General features: G+C 33.9%; 1 protein-coding gene across 9 annotated transcripts in view; it reads right to left on the bottom strand.

Moving 5' to 3' along the window:
- The window catches only part of Rapgef2 (Rap guanine nucleotide exchange factor 2), a 251,756-nt gene that overhangs the window by 23,984 nt on the left and 204,701 nt on the right, over nucleotides 1-23,071 (bottom strand). For all 9 annotated transcript variants that reach the window (XM_076865043.2, XM_076865040.2, XM_076865042.2 and 6 more), the window contains 9 exons: nucleotides 20,385-20,562; nucleotides 15,084-15,220; nucleotides 14,278-14,436; nucleotides 8,001-8,153; nucleotides 7,542-7,706; nucleotides 6,499-6,606; nucleotides 6,198-6,401; nucleotides 5,996-6,104; nucleotides 5,039-5,285 (listed from right to left, as the gene is read on the bottom strand). In XM_076865043.2, coding sequence (XP_076721158.2) covers nucleotides 5,039-5,285; nucleotides 5,996-6,104; nucleotides 6,198-6,401; nucleotides 6,499-6,606; nucleotides 7,542-7,706; nucleotides 8,001-8,153; nucleotides 14,278-14,436; nucleotides 15,084-15,220; nucleotides 20,385-20,562 — 1,460 coding nt within the window. The remainder of the gene's footprint in view (nucleotides 1-5,038; nucleotides 5,286-5,995; nucleotides 6,105-6,197; nucleotides 6,402-6,498; nucleotides 6,607-7,541; nucleotides 7,707-8,000; nucleotides 8,154-14,277; nucleotides 14,437-15,083; nucleotides 15,221-20,384; nucleotides 20,563-23,071) is intronic.

Here is a 23,071-nt window from a genome sequence, read left to right on the forward strand (position 1 = left end):
AGATGGAAAGATCTACCTTGCTCTTGGATAGGCAGAATTAATATTATCAAAATGACCATACTTTCAAAAGCACTATACAGATTTAATGCAATTCTGATCAAAATTCCAATGACATTCCTCATAGAAACAGAAAAAGCAGTCATGAAATTCATCTGGAAAAACAAGAGACCCAGAATAGCTAAAGCAATCCTTAGCAGGAAAAGTGAAGCAGGTGGCATCACTATATCAGACCTTAAACTATATTACAGAGCAATAGTGACAAAACCAGCATGGTATTGGCACCAAAACAGGCCCGGTAGACCAATGGTACAGTACAGAGGACACAGAGACTAACCCACAAAACTAAAATTATCTTATATTTGACAAAGGTGCCAAATATATGCATTGAAGATAGCTTCTTCAACAAATGGTGCTGGGAAAACTGGAAATCCATATGCAACAAAATGAAAATAAACCCTATCTCTCACCATGCAGAAAACTCAACTCAAAATGGATCAAGGACTTAGGAATAAAACCAGAGACCCTGCATCTAATAAAAGAAAAAGTAGACCCTAATCTTCATCATGTGGAATTAGGCCCCAATTTCCTTAATGAGATTCCTTGTGATACAAGAATTAAAATCAAGAATCAATAAATGGGATAGACTCAAACTAAAAAGTTTCTTCTCAGCAAAAGAAATAATCTGTGAGGTGAATAGAGAGCCTGCATCTTGGGAGCAATTCTTTACCCCTCACACATCAGATAGAGCACTAATCTGAAGGGTATATAAAGAACTCAAAAAGCTAAACACCAAAAAAACAAAAAGCCCAATCAATAAATGGGCCAAAGACCTGAAGAGACATTTCTCAGAAGATGATATACAATCAATCAACAAATATATGAAAAAATGTTCATCATCACTAGCAATTAGAGAAATGCAAATCAAAACAGCTCTAAGATTTCATCTCATTTCAGTCAGAATGGCAGCTATTATAAAGACAAACAACAATAAGTGCTGGAGAGGATATGGGGGAAAAGGTACACTCATACACTTCTGGTGGGACTGCAAATTGGTGCAGCCAATATGGAAAGCAGTATGAAGATTCCTTGGAAATCTGGGAATGAAACCACCATTTGACCCAGCTATCCCTCCCCTCGGTCTATACCCAAAGGACTTAAAAACAGCATACTACAGGGACACAGCCACATCAATGTTTATAGCTGCATAATTCACAATAGCTTAACTGTGGAACCAACCTAGATGCCCTTCAGTGGATGAATTAAAAAAAAAATGTGGCATATATACACAATGGAATATTACTCAGAAATAAAAGAGAATAAAATCATGGCATTTGCAGGTAAATGGATGGCATTGGAAAAGATAATGCTAAGTGAAGTTAGCCAATACCAAAAACCAAATGCTGAATGTTTTCTTTGATATAAGGAGGCTGATTCATAGTGGGTTAGGGAGAGGGAGCATGGGAGGAATAGACGAACTCTAGATAGGGCAGAGGGCTTGGAGGGAAAGGGAGGTGGCATGGGGTTATTAATGATGGTGGAGTGTGATGTACAAAGTACAGGTATGAAGACACAAATTGGTGTGAATGTACTTTGTATACGACTGGACAAAAATTGTGCTCTATATGTGTAATAAGAATTGTGGGCTGGGGATGTGGCTCAAGCGGTAACATGCTTGCCTGGCATGTGTGAGGCACTGGGTTCGATCCTCAGCACCACATAAAAATAAAAAATAAAGATGTTGTGTCCACTGAAAACTGAAAATATTAAAAAAATTCTCTCTCTCTTTAAAAAAAAAGAATTGCAATGCATTCCGCTGTCATACATAAATTTTTAAAAATGAATAAAAAACAAGGCATCATAAATAACTGCAGTATAAGTTCTTCCAAATTGATAGGCAAATCCAGGATAAAATTAAATTTCTATTTAACCACATACAGGCCATGTGCACATACATAAAGACACTTTTAATTAACATTCTATGAAAAATAGAAATCTTCACATTGGTGGGTTTTGTTTGTGGTATTAGGGATTGAACCCAGACATGCTCTTTTATTGAGTCATACTTCATCCCTTTTCATTTCATTCTGAGACAGATTGTAGCTAAGTTAATGAGGCTGGCCTCAAACTGGCAATACTCCTGCCTCAGCCTTCCAAGATGCTGAGATTACAGGCATGCACCACACCACACTCATCTGCATCAGTGGGATTTTATTTTTCAACCATATAAAAGCACTATTTGCCAAAAATATTAGGTATAATATATGGCATCTAATGATTATTATGTCCTCAGGCCAAGGCATGGCTGACTGGGACACTCCTGGCACAAATAGTTATGAATACTAGTATATTCCAGGCACATGTTTCTCAGAAACATTTTAACACCTCACATGATGATCTAATTTTCCACTCTTGCACAGTTTCTTGATTACTTACTTATATCTCTGTTATCCAAGATAGGGGTCTTAGACTAAAACTACTTTATATGTGAGATCCAAGATTGAAATGTCCCTCCAATGAAAGAAAGAAAGAGAAAGAGAAAAAGGAAGGAAGGAACAAAAGGAGGAAAGAAGTTGGGGAAGAGGGAATGGCCCTTGGAGCACACACCTTTTTTTTTGTTTGACCTCCCTAACTCTTTCATTGTTACTGAAACAGTTTTTCAGTCTTCGTTGATTTTGTAGTCTGTTGACTCTTCCTGTTTAGCTCTGGGTTCATCAGTTTTCCTCTCTACTCACCTAGAAATCAAATCTGAATTCCATAATGCTATGTCATACCCTTTTCTTCCCTCTTTATGCATATTACCTTTCCATGTCCATCCTTACTAATTTATTAGTATCCAGCATCTTACCTTCTACAATACTGATGTTTTTTTTTTAAATACATATACACAACACAGTATTTTTTAAAAAAATTTTACATTAACTTTATTATTTTTATGTGGTGCTGAAAACTGAACCCAGTGCCTCACATAGGTGCTAGGCAGGTGTTCTATCACTGAGCTACACCCCCAGACCAACACAGTATTTTTTGGCATGGGGAGATACCAGGGATTGAACTCTGGGGCTCTTAGCACTAGTCACTGAGCCACACCCCCAGCTCTATTTCATATTTTATTGAGAGACAGGTCTCACTGAGTTGCTTAGTGCCTTGCATTTGCGAAGCTGGCTTTGAACTCGCCATCCTCCTGCCTCAGCCTCCTGAGCCACTGGGATTACAGGAGTGCATCACCTCACCCAGCCCCAACACTGTATATTTTAACTAGATGATTTCTGTAATTTTCTTATTCAATGGTGTTGTTAAAAATCTTCACAGGGAAGGGGCATAGCTCAGTGGTAAAGCACTTGCCTAGCATGTACAGGCCCTGCCTTCTACCTGCAGCACTGCAAAAACACAAAAATAAAACCAAACCAAATTTAAAAAAACTTTTAAGAACATAATGATTTCTAGAAGAGAAAAGCTGAAGTAGCAACTAGTATTAAATAAAATCTATTAGAATATAATAGATCCTACTGTTTGCTGAGCCCACCTTTAGATCTTATTTTTTCAATTTCAATTGCACTGCATACATGATTTCAAATAATTTTCATAAAAAAGTATTTAAACAAACCACATATTTACTTAAGATGTTGTTCAGTGTTTTAAAGCCAACACATCTAATTATTGTCTCTTCTCTTTTTCCTTGACTAGCTTTTGAATGTCTTTCCAAGTACACAGAGAACAAAATTATGTAGAGTATTCTCATACTGTATTCTTGCCAAGATTCTGTGCTGTGGATGTATTACATCCCAGTTCTAACATGTCATATTTCTATTAATACTTGCCAGGGTCATGCTGACTTCTGTTTGATATATTTTTTAATGGATTCATATTTAACGCATGGTCAAATATGACTCTAAGATCTTTTTTTATTATTATGCTCCTAATAATTCTGTATTTAGTTTATTTTTTTACCGAGAGGGGCCACTTTAAAAATTGATTCCTAGTCTCTGTACCAGCTGTCCTAATTCATTCTTAGTAACTTAGTCAAGTCTATAAATAAAATCATCACATTCGCTCTTTATCCCTATAACTTTACCATAGAAGTTTTCTTTAGAAATGACCGATCATTATAGTTCAATGGGGGCAATACAAGTCTGACATACAAACCATCAGTAATAAATTTTCGATCATCTCACCCTATACATGAAACTTTTATCTGAAATGTAATTTTCTTTAAAAAAGAAATGCTTGCTGCAGTCCTGAATATCTGTATTTATTGCTCTTCTCTAGATCCATTAAGTTATCATAGAACTATACTAACCTACATCTTTTCAATTTATTATCTTTTATATTATTGTACTTTGAGGAATATATAATAGTTGACATGGCATACTGAGTTACTTAACATTAAAAAAATGGTTGATGGTAATTGAGTTTTATAAAATATCCCTAGGTTCAAGGACCAAATTAAGAAAGAAATAAGCAAATAAGCAAAGCTAAAAAGAATTGTTGGGAACCCCTGCAACTTTGTCTAGCTTGAACCTCTCACATAAGTAAAGAACCAAGAGGAAATTCAAGAATACACCTGATATTCTGACTACTGAGCTAACTGGGAAGAGGTTTGTGCTTGGTTATTAATGCCTTGGCAATGGTTAAACAACTGAAAATAGAAGTGAAGGGGAAATAGAATGGCAGTGGTGAACAGAGGCAACCAGAAGAAGTAATTTGATTAGTAAAGAGTAGATGCTGTGGAGGAGACAGCCAGAAACAAAGGTACAGTAGCAAAAGCTCCAAATCCTAAGGAAGATAGGAAGCACACACTTCTCAAAAGTTCATTGGAAGGGACGGAGTTCAAATAAGAACATTCTAAACGACCTCTAATGAAAATCAGGGGTAGGAAAATGGCAAAAATAGGATTAAAATGAACATGATTGTTTCATATTATTTCTAAAAATAGCTCAGCCTAAAACATTGAGACATTAATGTGCAAAAATTACATCACTACCTTAGCATATCCTCTTAAGATAATAAAATAATGCACAAAAAAAATGTAGACACTTACTTATACGGTTTCTGAGGCAAGATACTAATCCGAGTCTTGTCAAGTATCTTCTTTAGCTTGTTTCTTCCCCCAACAGTGTTGGCTTTACTTTTTTTATTTACTTTTTCAAGTCCTATCACCTGTTCTACATCTACAGCAAGATCTGGAATGGAGTAGCGACTGGCCTTTTTGATGTCACCAATTTTGGGGAGGTGGGGGGCACCATTTCTTTTCTCTTCTGACAATCTTGTTAGAAGTTCTTTAAACACTAAAATATATAGAAAGAGAAACACCACAAAATGCCAATTACAAGAAAACTGGACAAGGCCAAGGCAATTTTAGAACTTGGGAGTACAAGACAAATACAGATTTCAGCTATTAAAATCCTGTAGAAAAATACTACTCCAGTGATTAGTACCAAGAATCTACTTTGTAATGTTGCTCTATCCAAGTAAATTTAAGAATAGCAGTAAACATTCTTCTTTATTTTCCCTTGTACCCAGGATAGAATGCAGAAACACTTAGCCACTGGGCCACATCCCCAGTCCTTTTTTATATTTTACTTAGAGACAAGGGTTATACTGCGTTGCTTAGGGCCTCACTAAATTGCAGAGGCTGGCTTTGAACTCGAGATCCTCCAGCCTCAACCTCCCAAGTCGCAGGGATATCGCAGGAATACACGTGCCCAGCAACAGTAAACCTTTTAATCTATAGGTATTTTAGAATTTATCAACAGAAGGGAAATTACATTTATCAAATAAATACAGATTTTAAAAAATAATTTTCATGGTCCTCAAATCAGTAGATTTTGATTTAGATCCAGTTATATACTTATAAAATGAATTCTATATTTATATATTTTACTACAAGTACTCTGATGCTTATGTTCAAAATATTACTTATATAAATTATTTTTCTTGTTTAAGATTTAAACTTTAAAAAAAAAGGAGAAAAATGAAAGTCAGCAAAAATACTTACCAAATAAATTGGTTTTCACAGTGATAGATAGATGTGTGTTATTCCTAAGAATTTCCATGGCTTTTGACAGCTGGATATTTTCAAAGTTTTGACCATTTACTTCTAGTATCTAAAAGTGAAATTATAAAATTAGCATATTACTGACTAAATTGAAAGAAAATTACCAAAATCTCCCTTATATATGGACTGAGAAATATCATACCTGATCCCCACGTTTCAATCCTGCTTCAGTTGCTTTGCTACCTGAATCAACACTGTCAACAAAGATTCCAAATCCCTTCTCAGAGCCTCCCAGTAAGATAAAAGGTAGAGGAGCTTCCCGGGATGGTTTTGTTAATGTCATCAATCTTCTTTTTGCCTTAGCTGCACATGCAATATTTAACAGCCTTAGATGTCCGCCCATTTTCTATAAGGGTTTAGGAAGAGTGGTGTTAATTCAAGACAGGAGGGGAAAATGAACTGAAAGCTAATCTTAAAAAAATAATAACAACCACAACTATTACCTCTCTTTCCAGATTATTTTCAAATTCTTCTAGAAATCGAGTCATTGCAGGATCTCCTTCAAAGTCATTGAAGTGATTATTCACCCACAATAATACTACCCGTGTAACCTAAAAAAACAATGTTTCACTAAGTTTCCTTGTTTTTAGTGCTAAAGATTAGTGATTAATTTCAAACAAACAAGACATCTAATTTTCAATTCACCTAAAGATACTGAACAAAAAAATAAACTAATAACAATAAAACTTTCAACAAGAATTTTATTCAGATAAAAATGATATTCTGAAAAAATATGTACCTTAAATACAGACTATATGTTGCTTTGCCAGGAGACACAGTGGTTTTGTGAAGGTATTCAATTAACATCTAACCTTACTTTCAAAACATATTTTAAATAAGTCAAAATAAAAGCATAGATACAATAAAACCAAAACAGGTTAATACAAAAGACAGAAACTAAAAAATAAAAGTAAAAACACAGACTAGATAAGGCAAATATAGTGTTAAGCCTAGAAATATCTGTAAGGAATCAGAGTTGTAAAAGAAAGGAGGTAACACTGCTATATGTAGTTTATCATTCAATCTGGCCTTGAGAAATATCTCCAGAGCTGCAGAAGAGGTTCTGCTTAGAATTATATTAGTGGAGACTTCAGTCATTGATGGCTGTAATGTAAAGCTGCTCTGGTGCTAATTTAAAAATTATAATTTTCTTTTACAATATCTACCAGACTAGAAAATGTAGATTCTCATGGTATCCCAATGTTTGGTTATATTTTAACATATTCCCAACATATAAACACTTGGTGACCAACTTTTTGGCTTTTGCATTTAAAGAAGAAAAAAAAAAAACACAAATATTTCTAGGGCTAAACTTTAAAATATATAACAAGAACTAATATTTGGATCACATTATCTTTTTGTTTCCTTAAAATTATATTCTCATATTCCATTAACTTGAACATTAACTAGTGGGACAAATGTATCTTTAAGCTTATATTTAAAAAGTACTACATAGTTAAGAGCTGAAGTAAACTGTATTTCCAACCTTATCCCTGAGGCTCGGGTCATTAAACCACTCCAATAACTTTTTGCCCACTTCCATTGGACTAGAAAGAAAGGTCCGGTAGGTCAACAGGAAGTCTTCTATGAAGGTTGGATCTACTACTGAATGCTCTTCCACCAAGTGCATTGTTAACCTTTCTGAGGTGCCCTGTAACAAATAAAAGGTTTAATCATTATCCTGAATAAATAACGTTTATATGATACCTTGATTTCAACTCTTCAACATAAAACCAAGCAGGTAGTAATAGGGATAATTAAGAAACTGCTATTAATTAGAACATGTAAAGACTTTATTATAAGTGATGACCATCATTAAGAGGTAAGATGCTTAAAAATGGAAAAATTTTAAAAAAGGATAAAAAACCCCCAAATCTTAAGTTACCATATCTTCGACTACTCCAAACTTCCTTTCCATTAGAAAGAGGGCAGTTCTCAGTCTTACCTTGATGACAATGTGGCCCTTTCTTGTTCCAGTTCGATCAAGTTCTCGGTGTTCTTTGACCATAACGATCTCTCCTTCCTCTTCAACTTTTTGCATATTCTTTTCTACTTGGTTGAGGATACGGCAATAATCTTGCTGGGCTATGCAGACAAACTGGAATAAAACATAAGTCACATGTTAATGATAAAGTGCTTGCAAAAGTCCTAGCTGTACGAATAATTCAGTGCTTTAATTATTTAATACTGACATTTTTCCCTGTCTTTCTTATACTTTCTAAATTAATGCAGTAATGAACTTTAATCAGACTTCTCTACTTTTAATGCATTTCTTCCTTGGTCAAAAAAAGTTTCAATTTTAGAATATTTATATATATTTTACATAAAAATCCTAACAATTTAAAAAATCTGAAGATGAAACTAAAAGAGTTCTTTTTAACATGCCTCTTTCACAGTAAAAAACATTAGGGGAGAAGAGGGGAATCTAGGATGACTGACAACAAAGAATATATTTGTTATAGTTCGAATCATTATTCCTTATAACTTCTATACAGGGTAATCCTTGCTCTTAAAAAGTAAACTACAATTTCAGAGCTTGTGGCTTAAAGCAATTAAAGTTCTTAGTAGTTTTAAATAAAGTTAAGAATAAATTATAGAAATTGTGTATTACATAACTGGAGGCCAGTGAGGAGACAAGAGTGGATACTTCAGCAAACAAAAATCACTGTGTTCTTTAAAGTATGAATGATTTATTCTGATTTGCAAAAATCATCTGGGGATGGAAAAATGTAACATTTCTTTTTCTCTTTTAACATGAAAAAGATTTAAAAAATAAAGGTTCGATTATAGTATATAAGATAGAATATGACGCAATCATCCAAAACCATATTTTCAAAGACATTTAGAGCTATGGCTTACTGTTGATGATATTACATGAAAACTTTTAAAAGATGTAATACCAGACAGGCATCATGGTGCATGTCTATAATGACAGGTATAAGGGAGGCTGAGGCAAGAGGATCACAAGTTTGAAGCTAGCCTAGGCAACTTAGCAAGACCATCTTAAAATATGTAAAAAAGACTGGGGACACAGCTCAGTGGTAGAGCACTCACCTAGCATGTTTGAGGCCCTCGTACTACACACACACACACACACACACACACACACACACACACAAATACAATAATTGTTAAAAATAATCATAATGATAACATCATCACCATCTCCATATTATGATAGCCTTGCAGGAAGTTTCTCAATTTATGTTCCTAATCGTATGATGAGGAAGGCAGTACTATCATCCCCACTGTATAGAGGAGGAAATGCCCCATCATTACATGCTGGCTAATTTTTTAAAAAAAATTATACATGCACCTCAAAATCTTGGGAGGAAAATACATAAAACATTAACAATATTTCTGAGCAATGTAAATCACATGGGACTCTCATTTTATTAATTATGCTTTTCCACACTTTCTGCAGTCAGTAGTTCCACTAGTGAATACAAGCAGCAGTTCAGAAGAGAAACAGCATACTATAATCCCAAGTTCCTCCCACTGAGTCAGCTGATATCATCTAACTTTTCTGTTAAGCATTTAAGAGTAAAAAATTAACACTTCAAAAGACAGGATGTTTATGTACAAGTAAATATAAATAGTTGAATTTAAAAATTTTAAATACTCCATTTCTATCATACTCACCATTAGTGTACACGTTATAAAATACACAGCCTTTGGTAACTTATCTATAAGCCCTTGGTAACTTATCTAAAAAATATCTTTATTTCTTTTTACACAGCAGCAAAATTGCTCCCAAATTTGGAAAGAAATTTCTAAATGGGAAATTTAGAAAGGTTTTATCTCCAAAAAATTTAAGGGGTTCGTTCTTACATTCAGTTTTACAGAACATAATGAAATCATCATTTTCTCATTATCTTCTAAAAAAGAAATGTATCCCTGAGTTAAAATGAATAAGTAGATAGATGTATGAAAGAAAACCCTTTTTGAAGAGGAATGTACTAAATTAATCTTCTTGACTAAAGATTTAAGGAAATTAGAATGAGTTTGATTTGAAATTCTTAGTGTCTAGATAGACATTTTGGCATTTCATATGTAACAACCTGAAATACCAGTCAAAAAAAGGAAAAAAAAAAAAACCCTTAAAACTGAATTTCTAATATGGTCATACAGAACTAGTATCTAAAAAATGAATCTTAATTGAAAACATTTACCCTTTTTATTAGCAACTTATTTTTGATTTAAGAAATTTATAGCTCTAACATAAAATTATCAGGTAAATTTTAAAGTGGTATGAAGACAGTTAAAAATTTGTGAATTGCTTTAGTGATGATTCATGTGGGTTTACCTTAAGAAGTTAAATATATTGAAACTCAAACTCTGTCGTCTGTAAGGAAAATTCACACCTAATTGTTCAAATTAGGTATCCAAGTGTTTGCTCTCCATTGAAGGGTGAAGGGCAGGAAGTAGAGAAGGCAAAAAGGGAGAAAAATAAGGGGCAGGGTAGAAGAGGAAGAGGGAAAGAAGGGGACAAAGGAGAATGGAAAAAGAAAAGGAGGAGGTGTGTATGGGAATAAAAGCTGTTGGGAGCAGCGACTAAAGCGATGCTTCTTCTTCGAACTCTCTATGCGCAACTGCCAAGAGAGACTGCCCAGTTGAGAGGATGTCACCCTACATCAAAGGTTCTGTACTGGTCATAGAATCATTGGTTCTTAAAGTTCAGACACCAACTGCTAAAGGCACCAACTGCCTAATGGTAGAGAATTATGGGTAGAAGTTGATAATTATAACTGGGCCATTAGTTTTCAATCTTGGTTCTGTGTGCTTTGAAGCAACTTTCTCTCAAGAAATCCTTTTGATGATAAAATCTATATAATAAACATACTGAGCTGGTTCTTGGTCACTGCATTTCTACCAGAGCATAATGCCCACCAGGCCTCAGCCTTTTCCCTCTTTGTGTTTGTCTTTTATTTTCTTTTTAAAAATAATGTTATTGTATTTTTTATATCTTTGTTTATATTTATGTGGTGCTGAGGATTGAACCTTGATCCCAGTGCCTCATACATGCCAGGTAAAACCTCTTTATACCACTGAGCTACAGCCCCAGCCCTCTGTTTGTCTTTTCTAATCCCCCATTGCCCCTCATCCAGTTTTCTGAATTAACCACCACATAGGTCAAGGCTGAAAGCCAATACCAATTACCAGGTACCACAGGATGTCTAAAGCTCTAAACTTTGTTCTTCACACCAAACAAAGGAAAAGGACTAAACACCAGAGAGAAACAACTAGAAGAGGAGAACTCAAAGGAATCATCCAAAACAAAACATAAGTTTGAACACATCAGGGGATCCTAATAAACATTAAATTTAACCCACTCATTACTGTCTTTCTTTTGCTTAACATGAACTCAACCAGGTGTTGCATTATGGGATATTTATTTTGGACCCCACTGGAATGTTAGATAGTTAGGGCCAATCCTAAGCAAAGTTCTTTTTCTTGCAAAACATATCACCACTTTTGTTCATTACAGTCAATAGCTGTTGATTTCCTATAATGTGGTCAGTAAAATGACAGAAACCATGGAGGTCATTTTATAGTTCTTACTAGTTCTTACTGTTTCCAAGAGGAAGAGCTAAAATTATTATTTTTTTCTTTTTCTTGACAGATACAGGACATTTTAACAGAAATAACTTAAAATCCTAACTCAAATAAGCACTTAAAATGTCTAAATTAATTCACCCATTACATTCTTTAAAAAAAATTTTTTTTTGTAGTTGTAGATGGACAGAATGCCTTTATTTTATTTGTTTAATTTTATGTGCCTGAGAGCTAGGCAAGTGCTCTGTCTGAGCTATAGCCCCAGGCCCCTTGTTGTATTCTTAAGGAATAAAATGTCAGGCTCAACAGGTGGGTTGGTGAATGTCCAGGAGTGATTTGTGAATCCTCTGATTTAACATGTTCCTTTTACAGTGGCATGGAGTGGAGCAGAGCAGAAGACAAGAGTTTTCTCCAGAAGGAACTTCACCTTTGACCCTCTACATATTTCTGAGAACTGCACATTAGGAGTTACAGGAGTCTATATATCTTAGTCAGAGTTTTGTTTTGAGTTGTGGTCTACTTTGCCATCACTCTGGATTTCCTACTGATTTTTTGTTCTACAAATAGATAAGATTCTCTTCTCTAACGTAACACCTACCTCCTCTTCCTTTCCCAGAACTCCAAGATAAACACTTAATGGTATCTGACATGTACATACTCTGTAATACTCAGTCACATAACATTTTTACCAATTACTCTAAAACATTTATATGCCTCTTAAAATCATTTAGGTTCCATGGTTACATTTCTAATGAAAGTAGTTTAGTCAACTAGGTGTACTGATGTACCTGCTGACCTCTCACAAACGAAATAACTTCTATTTGGCCTCTAAGAAACAGACTCCAACTCAATGTTATTGAAATCCCAAACAGAAAAGAAAGGATTCAGGGAGAAACTAATAAAAGATAACAAGATGGAGAAATCTTTAATACTTTTCTAGATTGTCTTTACTCCTTTGTCTTCACTATTTTTTGGAATACAATTCCAGAGCTGAAATATCACATATAATCCTTCCTAAATGTACATTCTCATATTATATAAAGAATTTGGAATTTATCCATTATGTTTTCCTCTATTATACTAAATAATTGAGAAGTGACTATATTTAGAATTATTTTCATATTTTACGTATTTAAAACTTTGAATTCATAGTCTCTTTTTTCCCCTCTACGATGCTTACTCAAGTAATTATCTGGCAAATTATTTTGATTCTGTAGGAAGGCTTATTTTATTTAGAGTCATGTGTGTTTTTTTTTCATTTTAGTTAAGCAAAATGCTTAAAATTTAAATAAATGACACTACTGTACATTGATCTGACTAAATAAAAATTCAATTATGACTCAGGCACAGTGGCACATGCCTGTAATTCCAACTTAGGAGGCGAAGGCAGGAAGAGTCTAAGTTCAAGATCAGCCAGGGCAACTTAGCAAGACTCTATCTCAAAATTTTTTTTAAAAGGGGGTGTGGGTATATAGCAAATAAATACAATTATGTTCTTTCAGAATAAACTACATTCAGATGTCAAGCAAAATGCAGACTAATATATATAACGAGCCCTTACCATTAGTCTTAAGTCAAATAAAATCTTTTTGCCTTATTTACATTAAAATGTTTTCTTTCAAAGAGTAATTTTTAGAAGACATTACATAAATTATAAACACTTAAGAGTAAAAGCATCTTAAATTTATTCCTCACTATCATAGAAGTTCCCATTTAAATTAATCTAATTAAATTTCACATTTGTTCACATAATTTCTCTAGCCTATTATTAAATGCTTTTAAAGAAAGAATATTAATATACTATCAATACAAATGCAATTTCTCTTCTGCTACCCAGTATTTTCTTTGTATTAGCAATTATTTTTTACTAGCAAGTCTTTCCACTGATTCATACTGTGATTAACTTCCATATCTCTTCTGAAATCAATTACTTTGTTGTATGAATTTAATAACATTGTATAGCTGTACTGTGTTACCTTTAATTATCAACTTTTGAGTTTTTCATAATATGCATTTTATTGTCAAATCAATGAATAGATTATTAATAACTTCTGATGAAAAATTTAAAATGCCATATTTAGAGAATACTATTTAAAAAAACAGAACAGTTCTGTGCGTTTCAAGTAAGTTCGAGAGAGATTCATAATTTATTGAAGCATAAGGCGAAAAGTAATAGTTTTACATTAAAATCTTATTTAAAGATGACATATTAATATAGGCAGAAAAATACCAAACTGCCTAAAAGTGTTCTCCATTAAGAATAACATACAATGACTTTATGACTTTTGCCAGTAAATGGATGAAATCTGGAGACTATCATGCTAAGTGAAATAAGCTGGTCAAATTTTCTCTCTGATACGCAGATACTAAAACACAATGTGTGTGTGTGTGTGTGGGGAGAGATAAAAGTTCACTGGATTAGACAAAGGGGAATGAAGGGAAGGGAGGAGGAATGGGAATAAGAAAGACACTAGAATGAATAGAACATAACTTTTGTGTTCATATATGAATACACAGCCAATGTAACGCCACATCATGTATAATCACAAGAATGGGATCCTAATTAGAATAAATTATACTCCAAGTATGTATGTCAAAATATACCCTAATGTCATTTATATCTATAAAGAACAAATTTAAAAAAGAATAAAAGATATATTTTATACCTGGCAGTCATCCACCTTTGTTCTCATCACTCCTTTCATATATTCCTTGTCCATGGTAGGAGAGACACCAAAACTATTTCCCATACATAATATTTCTGCTTTTCCATCTGGATAAGTCACTTCCACAGAACCATTGAGAATCACTGACCAGGAGTCCAGCTAATAAACAAACAAACAAACAAACAAATATAAAAACAGAGGAAAAGCAGGAAGTAAAATTGCGAAGTCACAGCTGAAAGTTTTAGAATGGTACCTAAAAATGATTGGTAGATCATTCATCTTAAAGATGGAACAAATAACTTAAGTGATGTTAGCTCTTTAGGAAGTTTACAGAATAAGCATTTATACACAACCACATATCTATATGTTTGGATATTCTTCTCAAAAGTGACATAGGAAAAGAGTTTTCTCTGTACCCCAAAACACATGTAAATGATATATAATGATCACCATTGCCCTAACATCATATTATCCTGATAAAAAGCATTACATTTATCATAAGTTGCAAAACTGAAACATTAATGAGGCTATAGCTCAATGGTAGAGCATTTGCCTAATGTGTGAAGCCTTGGATTCAATCTGCAACACCATAAAAAAAACTATCAATATTGTATGAAATACTATATATAATGGAAAATAAAATAATGGATTCAGAATGCTGTGACAAAATATGTACATCATAATTCTTTATTCAAACTTATTACTGCTGGTTTCTGAGAAGGAAAATATAAAAACTGGGTTTTGTCTAAGTGCTAAATTGAGAGATCCTCAAACAAGCTTTTAAAAAGGGAGGAATATTTACTGACCTCTTCACCATCATTTAACACAATGGTCCCTGCTCTTTCCACCACTGCAAACACCATCACAGCACAGAGCTCTCGTCTCACTGACATCGTCATATTGGCAAACGCAGGCAGCTGGTGCATAAACTCCAAGAGTTGTTCTGAAAAGCAAAAGACACTCCTGGTCAAAACAGCACCCTTTATTAAAAGTGAATCTTCAAAAAGAATGCTCTAGGTTTCTTTCTTTGTAAATGCCACACAATTTTGCCTACTGAAAGACTCATTTTAAGTATCTTGAGTAAAAACCGTATTTTCTGTAGGTACCTAAAGATTTCTGTCACCATGAACATGGAGCTGTAACCCAAACTCTAAAGGCACTGAAGAATTAACTGAAGTTAAAATGTGAAATTCCAACTGAAACCCAGCTGTTATCTTCTTGAGTAAGGCTTATTACAGCCAAAATAAAATGAAGCTCTGAGAATTCTCTAGTAAGGTGCAACTCCATTCTAATACCTCTTCGGTCAGGTGGGTGTTTAAAATAGCAAAAATAACTACCTTTAATTCAAAAATATTTCAAGGGAGAGTTTCTGTGGATCAGACAAATCTATAAAAAATAATCAAATATTTACAACATATAATGAAACAAGAACTGATATACCATTTCTTATCCCACAGATGGGCAAAAAAGAAAAAGTTTAATCATTCTTCCTCTGGCAATGCTGTGGAAAAATAGCTTATACTTTGGTATAGGCAGATGATTTCATAGTCCCTCGAATCCTATGATCTCTATTCTTTGTTATGTTTTTCCTATTAGTAAGTAGCTCTTCTAATTATCTACTAGATTTTCTCCTCATTCTTCATCATGGCCCTGTGAAGTACATGTATTCTTTTTCATTTCATAGGGAAGAAACTGAGGCTCAGACACATATAATTAGAAGGTGGCAGTAACATGGACTCTGGACTCTGTGGATAGTAGTGAAGAGCACAAACGTCATGACATTTGAATTCTTCCTAGTTCCCTAAGACACAGTTTTCACATTTGTAATATATCTACCTTCATGAATAGCTGTGAGAATCAAATGCATTGATAAAGTACTTGTCACAGAGTAAATATTCAATAAAAATAACTGTTGTTGTTGTCATAATTATAGTCATGGTATCATTTGACCTCTCAGCTAAACAAAAACTTTACATTTTTCTTATCGCCAACAAAATTTAACTGTACTTTGTACATTCCTTCTTTTAAGTTTGAGCAACAAATTTTATGTTATTGGATGTATTTTGCTAACTGCTAGGGAAAAAGTAAAACAGAAAAATATAATTTGTGAAAATATTACATTTCCAGAAGGACAGACTGAGTGGTTTCCTCTTGCCCAGCTGGGTAATGTCACATTCTGACTAGACTCTACATCATCCCTCCTCCTATATGGTGCATTACACAAGGTGGCTCTGATAATCAGGAGAATAATAATAAGTGGCACCCAGGCATTCTGTCCAGTAGGACAGTGTTCTTCAACCTGACCTAGATTTGTGTGTCAGAAAATGAATTTACTGTTGCAACCTGTATTAAAAAAAGAAGATGATGATAAAATATTAAAGCACATCACTTATAAAAAGAATAAATTCTGTTTAGTGAACGGTTTTATTTCTGAAAATAAGTAGGTGTGTCTGAGTTGTGCCATAAAATATATTTATTCCCAGGAACAGCAGAAGAAAGATTCTGAATACTACTATAAGAGATAACCTATATCTATCCATATGAAAGGTAGGAATCACTATTTTACAACTGTACTGACCTTTTCACTTGGAACATAGAAGCAAATGAAAAAGTCATGGTCCTCTGATCAGCACATCACAGTTCTGGTGTTTCCAGCCTAATTTCTGTAGCAGTCATCCCTCATCCCTCATCCCTCTCCATAAGCTATTACATTTATAACCTGTAGATCACACATTTTACCTTTCTCCTCTCCTAGCAGTTGTTAAATTTCCTTGGGCAAGCAAAGGTTAATGGGTTTAAGGAAAATGTGAGACCAGAAGTTAATTATATGTAAGAAATTGAATTTAAGATATGTTCAGAATACCAGAAGTCAAATAATTACCACATATATGACTACAAAAAAAAAAAGTGGGCATATTATGTGAGATATCTCCACTAATGTCTGCCACAATGATTTTAAAATACCTTGCATAAACATGTTTCTTGTTTCTGACAGGTTCTTATTTTATTAGTGGGTCATGCAATCAATCTGTGACATATGACCAGTGATTGGCATTAAAGCAATATAACAAGATAGGAAATAACTGTATATCACATATTATAAGAATAAAAAAGATGGGAAAGATCTAATAATAGTAGATGTACATAGTTCTTCAAACTCAGTAGAAAAACCAAGATGACATAAATGCTTACCTGAATAGTTTTTAAGGCTTTCAAGGATTCAAAAATATCCAAACACTGGTTTTGTGAAAACTCGTCTATACAACTATAGTGGAGAATTTGAGCAATTTTTAAAAAAGAATTTTTCTATCATTAATATTTAAAAATATAATAAATTTAAAGCATTTGGCCATTTAAGCATTTGGCTCAAACTAAACTCAGATAATGCCATGAGTACTATACAAACTAGGATGAGGTAACCAAGAACCGAGAACTTGGGATGAGTACTAAGATAGTCCCTAGAAAAAATAAAACGGAGAAGCCATGGGGGAGGGGGCAGGGCTGCTTTTTCAATATTTTTAGAAAAAATGATTAGAATTATATTCTAATCTATTAGAATGATATACTACTATAACATATCCTATTTGTTAGGATAGGGATGTTCTTGTTTATGAAAACTATTAATCTTTTAAAAAATGTTGTTAGTAGTTATTGTAACACAAAGAAAAAACAAATCAAAGTATAGACACCAGAAACTGAAGTCAATTCAGAAAATGAGCCTATCTTGATTTGCTTGATTCAATTCTGTATTTTAAAAAGTCTTAATAATAAAGGTTTTTTTTTAATATCTAGAGGTTTTGGTGGTACATGAAGCAGGATGGAAAAGAATTGTTTGAAAGAGATCAAAGCCATTCTTCTTCTACCTTAATATATCAAGCCCTCAAAACAAAAAATAAAAGTTCAGGGGCTAGAACTGTAGCTCAGTAGTAGAGTGCTTGCCTAGCATATATAAGGGACTGGAGTTGATCCTCAGCACCACATAAAAATAAGCAAACAAACAAATAAAATGGTATTAAAAAATTCAATAATTGAGTATAGCTGGGAGCAGTGGCACATGTCTTTAATCCCAGCTTCTATTCAGGAGGCTGAGACAAAAGGGTCACAAGTTCAATGCCAGCCTGAGAAACTTAGCAAGACCCAATTTCAAAAAAAAAAAAAAAAGAAGGTTCAAAGCCAGCCTCAGCAAAAGTGAGGTATTAAGCAACTCAATGATACCCTGTTTCTAAATAAAATACAAAATAGGGATGGGGATGTGACTCAGTGCTTGAGTGTCCCTGAATTCAATCAATCCCCAGTACCCTTCCCCACTCCCACAAAAAACAAAGAAAACAAGCAAGCAAATTATTTTTGCATTTATTTGTAAGAATAAGCACTTCTTGCTTTCCAGAATTCTGGGATAGAAGCCTTCTCAAATACAAAGTGAAAGCCTTATATTTCCAGGAATAACAGACATCCTGCACATATTTTAATAATCAGCATTTTCTTCCACAGCTATTTAAAAAATAGATTAAATAGAGCAGATATATTTGCTTACAAAAAGATAACTTCCAACCAAATGAACCTATTCATAAGCAATATTCTATCTAATTAAAAAAAAACTATAAGCAAGAGTTCTGAATTAAGATGGTAAATTGAACACACTTCCGTTTTCATTCTTTCAAGTACAATACAAGAATTTTAAAAACAAAATAAGTTTTTACGAACAAAGAACAGAAATATTAAAAAGCCAGTTTTACACACTAGAAATCAGATGACCACATTGGTTCCTGATACATGACAGGGACACCACACCCCTGGTCTTCAGTGGATGAATCTGAGAACTCACTTCACTCCTCCACCTCCACTAAATTCTCCTCCGCAGCACTCACCACTATCTGCAGTGTTTGACCTGTTCACTTGCTCTGTCTCTCCAACAGACTTCGATAGAACAAGGACCTCTCTGTACTGTTCACTATGGAGTTGCTCAGAGCTAGGAAATGTTCAGCACCCAGAAGACGCTCTACCACATTAGCTGCATGAATGGATGGATAATTACGACCATATGATGTTCATCTACAGAGATTTAGCAACTCCCATCAATGATTGTAATTAAATTATACATAAATAATTCAAGGATTTGGTTGTCCATATTTTATCCCTCTTACTCCCTATCTCATATCTATTTTAAATGGTCAAAGTTCTTCCACAAACATGTTTGTCCCGCTAAAACATGTAATACTACAAGCTACTCACACATACTTATACCCACGCCTTCCTATAGCTAATCCCACAGACTCAGTTCTTTAGATTTCTCTTCAAATACATATTGACCCAAGAAGTTGGGCAAGTGGTTGGACAGATCATTTGGGCTTAGGCAAGGGTGGTTATGGATTCCAGAACTCTGGTGGGAGATGACTCTCAACCGAAGTTGCTCTTACTCTTAATATTCTAAGCAAAAAGTCAAGAGTTTGGGGCATATTCAAATACAAAGCCATTTTTACACAACTGACTCTTGCTCATGTGGAAAGGTAGGTATAAAGTTGCTTAGATCTTTTAATTTTAGGGTGCACATAAAGAGAGTCTTAACCCTCACAGTGCAGGTCCTGCTAGCCTGACATACTATCCTCATCCACTCAGACTTCCTTCGCATAGAACCAGAGTAGAAGCAAATTCACTGACATGAAAATTTATTAACTTCCATGGACCAACATTTACACACAAAAAACACAGAAATAGTGCTTAGAAGAAAACTAATGGAAATAATACTACCGGGAAGACAAATTTAGCTCTATGTGTGTGTGTGTGTGTGTGTGTGTGTGTGTGTGTGTGTGTGTATACATGTGTGTAATAAATTAAGCTATGAAAGAAGTTACATGGAAGAATTTTACTAGGAAGTTTCAATCACAGTATTATATGTAGACTTCTAAAGGTATTGACTAACACTGACTTTCTCTTTTTTCCGACAAATACAGTATATACAAAGGAAAAGCATTCATTACCAACATTTATAAAAAAGGAATTCATAAATTAATGACTTCTTAAAGCTTACTAGACTTGCACTCTATTATATCAGTTTTACTCTAAATGTTTTTAACTGCTCCTAGATTCATTTTGTGGGTTGCACTTACCAATATCATCATCTGTCCTGTCGATTGGGTCCTTCTCCAGGCAGTCTCTCACAATGTCCCTACTCATCAGTGGATCCGATGCCCTCTCAATGTCTTCCTCATCATCGTCATCCTCGGAATCCACCGCTGTTTCTGGCAACCCACTCAGGTCCATATCACCAGCCTCACTTTCCGTGGCCTTAAAAACGAACATTTAAAATACTTTAAAAACTATTTTAAGTAAATCAATCTTTGGGGACCCAAAGAGATAATAACAATTATAGTTCAAGATAGTTACAGAAAAATAAATACAACAAAACTAAGTTAGAAGGTCTCAACATTCAACGACTATTTGTGTAGACACTATAAAAAAACTACTTTAACAAAATCATTCATACTAAAATGTTAGGATGACTGATTTTTCATCTCAGAAGTTTGTATTTCTTATCGGAGCCATCACACAACCTTTGAAACATAGAATAAAGAATAGTGGCGCTTGTTTTCATTTCATTTTTCAAATAGAACAGTTTAAACTATGAGCTAAAGGGTGACAATTTGTTGATTCTGAACACTTTTTCCTTCAGAAGAACTGATATGAATTTATAAATGCCAAGTAGACTAAACTGATTTTCCCTTCTTAGACAGCCTTTTAAGGAGAAACGAACCACAAGTCAAAGGTAACTTGATAAAAATCAAACAGTAACAATTAGTTAAAATGACTACTCTCAAAGTTTACATCAATAAACAGTATAGGAGATGATATATGCCTAAAGATGATACATTCTGTCTTCCCAGTTATCAACATACCTGGTTACAGTATCAACCAAATGTCAACTTAAAAAGACATATACCAACACCTAAATATTATTTTCTTAGTCACCAGAGTCACTTATTTCAAGATGGTCTATTCTGCTGAGCTATCTGAAGCCTAGAACAATTATCTTTTCAGGTCAATCTATAATCGTCTTAATCACACACACACACACACACACACACACACACACACACACAGTCTTACTGACATTATATACATAAAATTCACTAAATGCTTATATTTAGTGAGAATGAATTTAATTAAATGTTATCTATATCAATCCTGAACATCACAAATGTATTTTTCTAACAAAAATACTAAACTCTGGAAAATATCTTATTGTAAAGTTAACTTTGTAGAAAATGTGTATCATAAAGCTCACCAATTTCAATTCAAAGCCTGTATGATTTTAAAGATAATATTAAGCTTTAAGAAAAAAATGTGTGGGCTGGGGATGTGGCTCAAGCGGTAGCACGCTTGCCTGGCATGCGTGTGGCCCAGGTTCGATCCTCAGCACCACATACAAACAAAGATGTTGTGTCCGCCGAAAACTGGAAGATGGATGTTGTAATTCTCTTCTCTCTCTCTCTCTCTCTCTCTCTCTCTCTCTCTCTCTCTCTCTTTAAAAAAATTAAATTAAATTAAAAAAAAAAAAGAAAAAAATGTGTAAGGCACTGGGTTTGATTCTCAGGACCGCATATGAATGAATAAATAAAAATAAAGGTCCATCAATAACTTTAAAAAAATCAGAAAAAAATATATAAATATGTTTTTAAAATATAAAAATATAAAATATCAACCCTGATAACAATAACTGACTAAACGCCAAATACTTAACAATGTACCACAGCATTGCTTTAACCACAATACATGTATTAACTTTTTTAATCCTTAAAACAACCCCATGAATTAAAAGCCACTAAGTCTTATTAGTCTCTGAAAACTCAAGTAAAGAGAGATTATTTTTTTTTCAAGGTAATGATACTGACAAATTGTGGAATGAAGATTAAGAACCAGGAATTTGACTCCAGAGTTTTAAGCACAACCTAATTACATATGAATGTGGCTTACAGAAGGATGTATACACTTTTCCTATAATTTTTCTAAGCTGTAGATGCACACAATATCTTTGTTTTTGTTTGTTTATTTTTATGTGGTGCTGAAGATCGAACCCAGGGTCTCACGCGTGCGAGGCAAGCACTCTACAACCCCAGTCCCCTTCTATAAATTCAACTCAATAATTTAAAAAAATGACTTGTGCTATTTTTTGTTGTTGTTGTTGTTGTTTTATCAACAAAGATTCATCTTTTTAAAGTCTGGGTTTATATCACAGAACATAAGGTTTAGTTCTACATTTTGAAGCAATACAAACACTTGCTAAAATTTTCTCAAGAGTAACAGAGTTTTAATCACTTTTGCAGTTATTTAGGTGCATTTTCCTGAACTTCAGATACATGCTTTCTTATAAGAAACACCTAAGTGAAAAATACTTCAAGACAGAAAACCTAATGTCTACAAATGCCCATTAAAGAATGGCATTCATGCTACTGACCATCGTGAGCAGAAAGATGTTTCAGATAGAAGAACAGGCATCTGTGGCCCAGGCAGGGGGAATTAAATTATGACACACTCAGAAACTTGTCTCTTTATTTAAATTTGGAATTCAGAGAGTTATCTCTAGATTCTAGAAAGACACTGAAGTAGTAGAATTTGAAGTGATGCTGTGGGCCAAGGCTATGGTCAGGGAAACCAGGACAGCATCACTATTATCCCTATCTTACTTCTGAAGTCTAAAAGAAGCTGCTAATGCTTACTATGATTACATTTTCACTCCAGTTTTCATCTTAACTTTGAAGACTCTATTACTCATTATCTTATAGTTTTAAATATATCA

This window comes from Callospermophilus lateralis, chromosome 8 (assembly GCF_048772815.1).
Source record: "Callospermophilus lateralis isolate mCalLat2 chromosome 8, mCalLat2.hap1, whole genome shotgun sequence".
Taxonomy (NCBI): Eukaryota; Metazoa; Chordata; class Mammalia; order Rodentia; family Sciuridae; genus Callospermophilus; species Callospermophilus lateralis.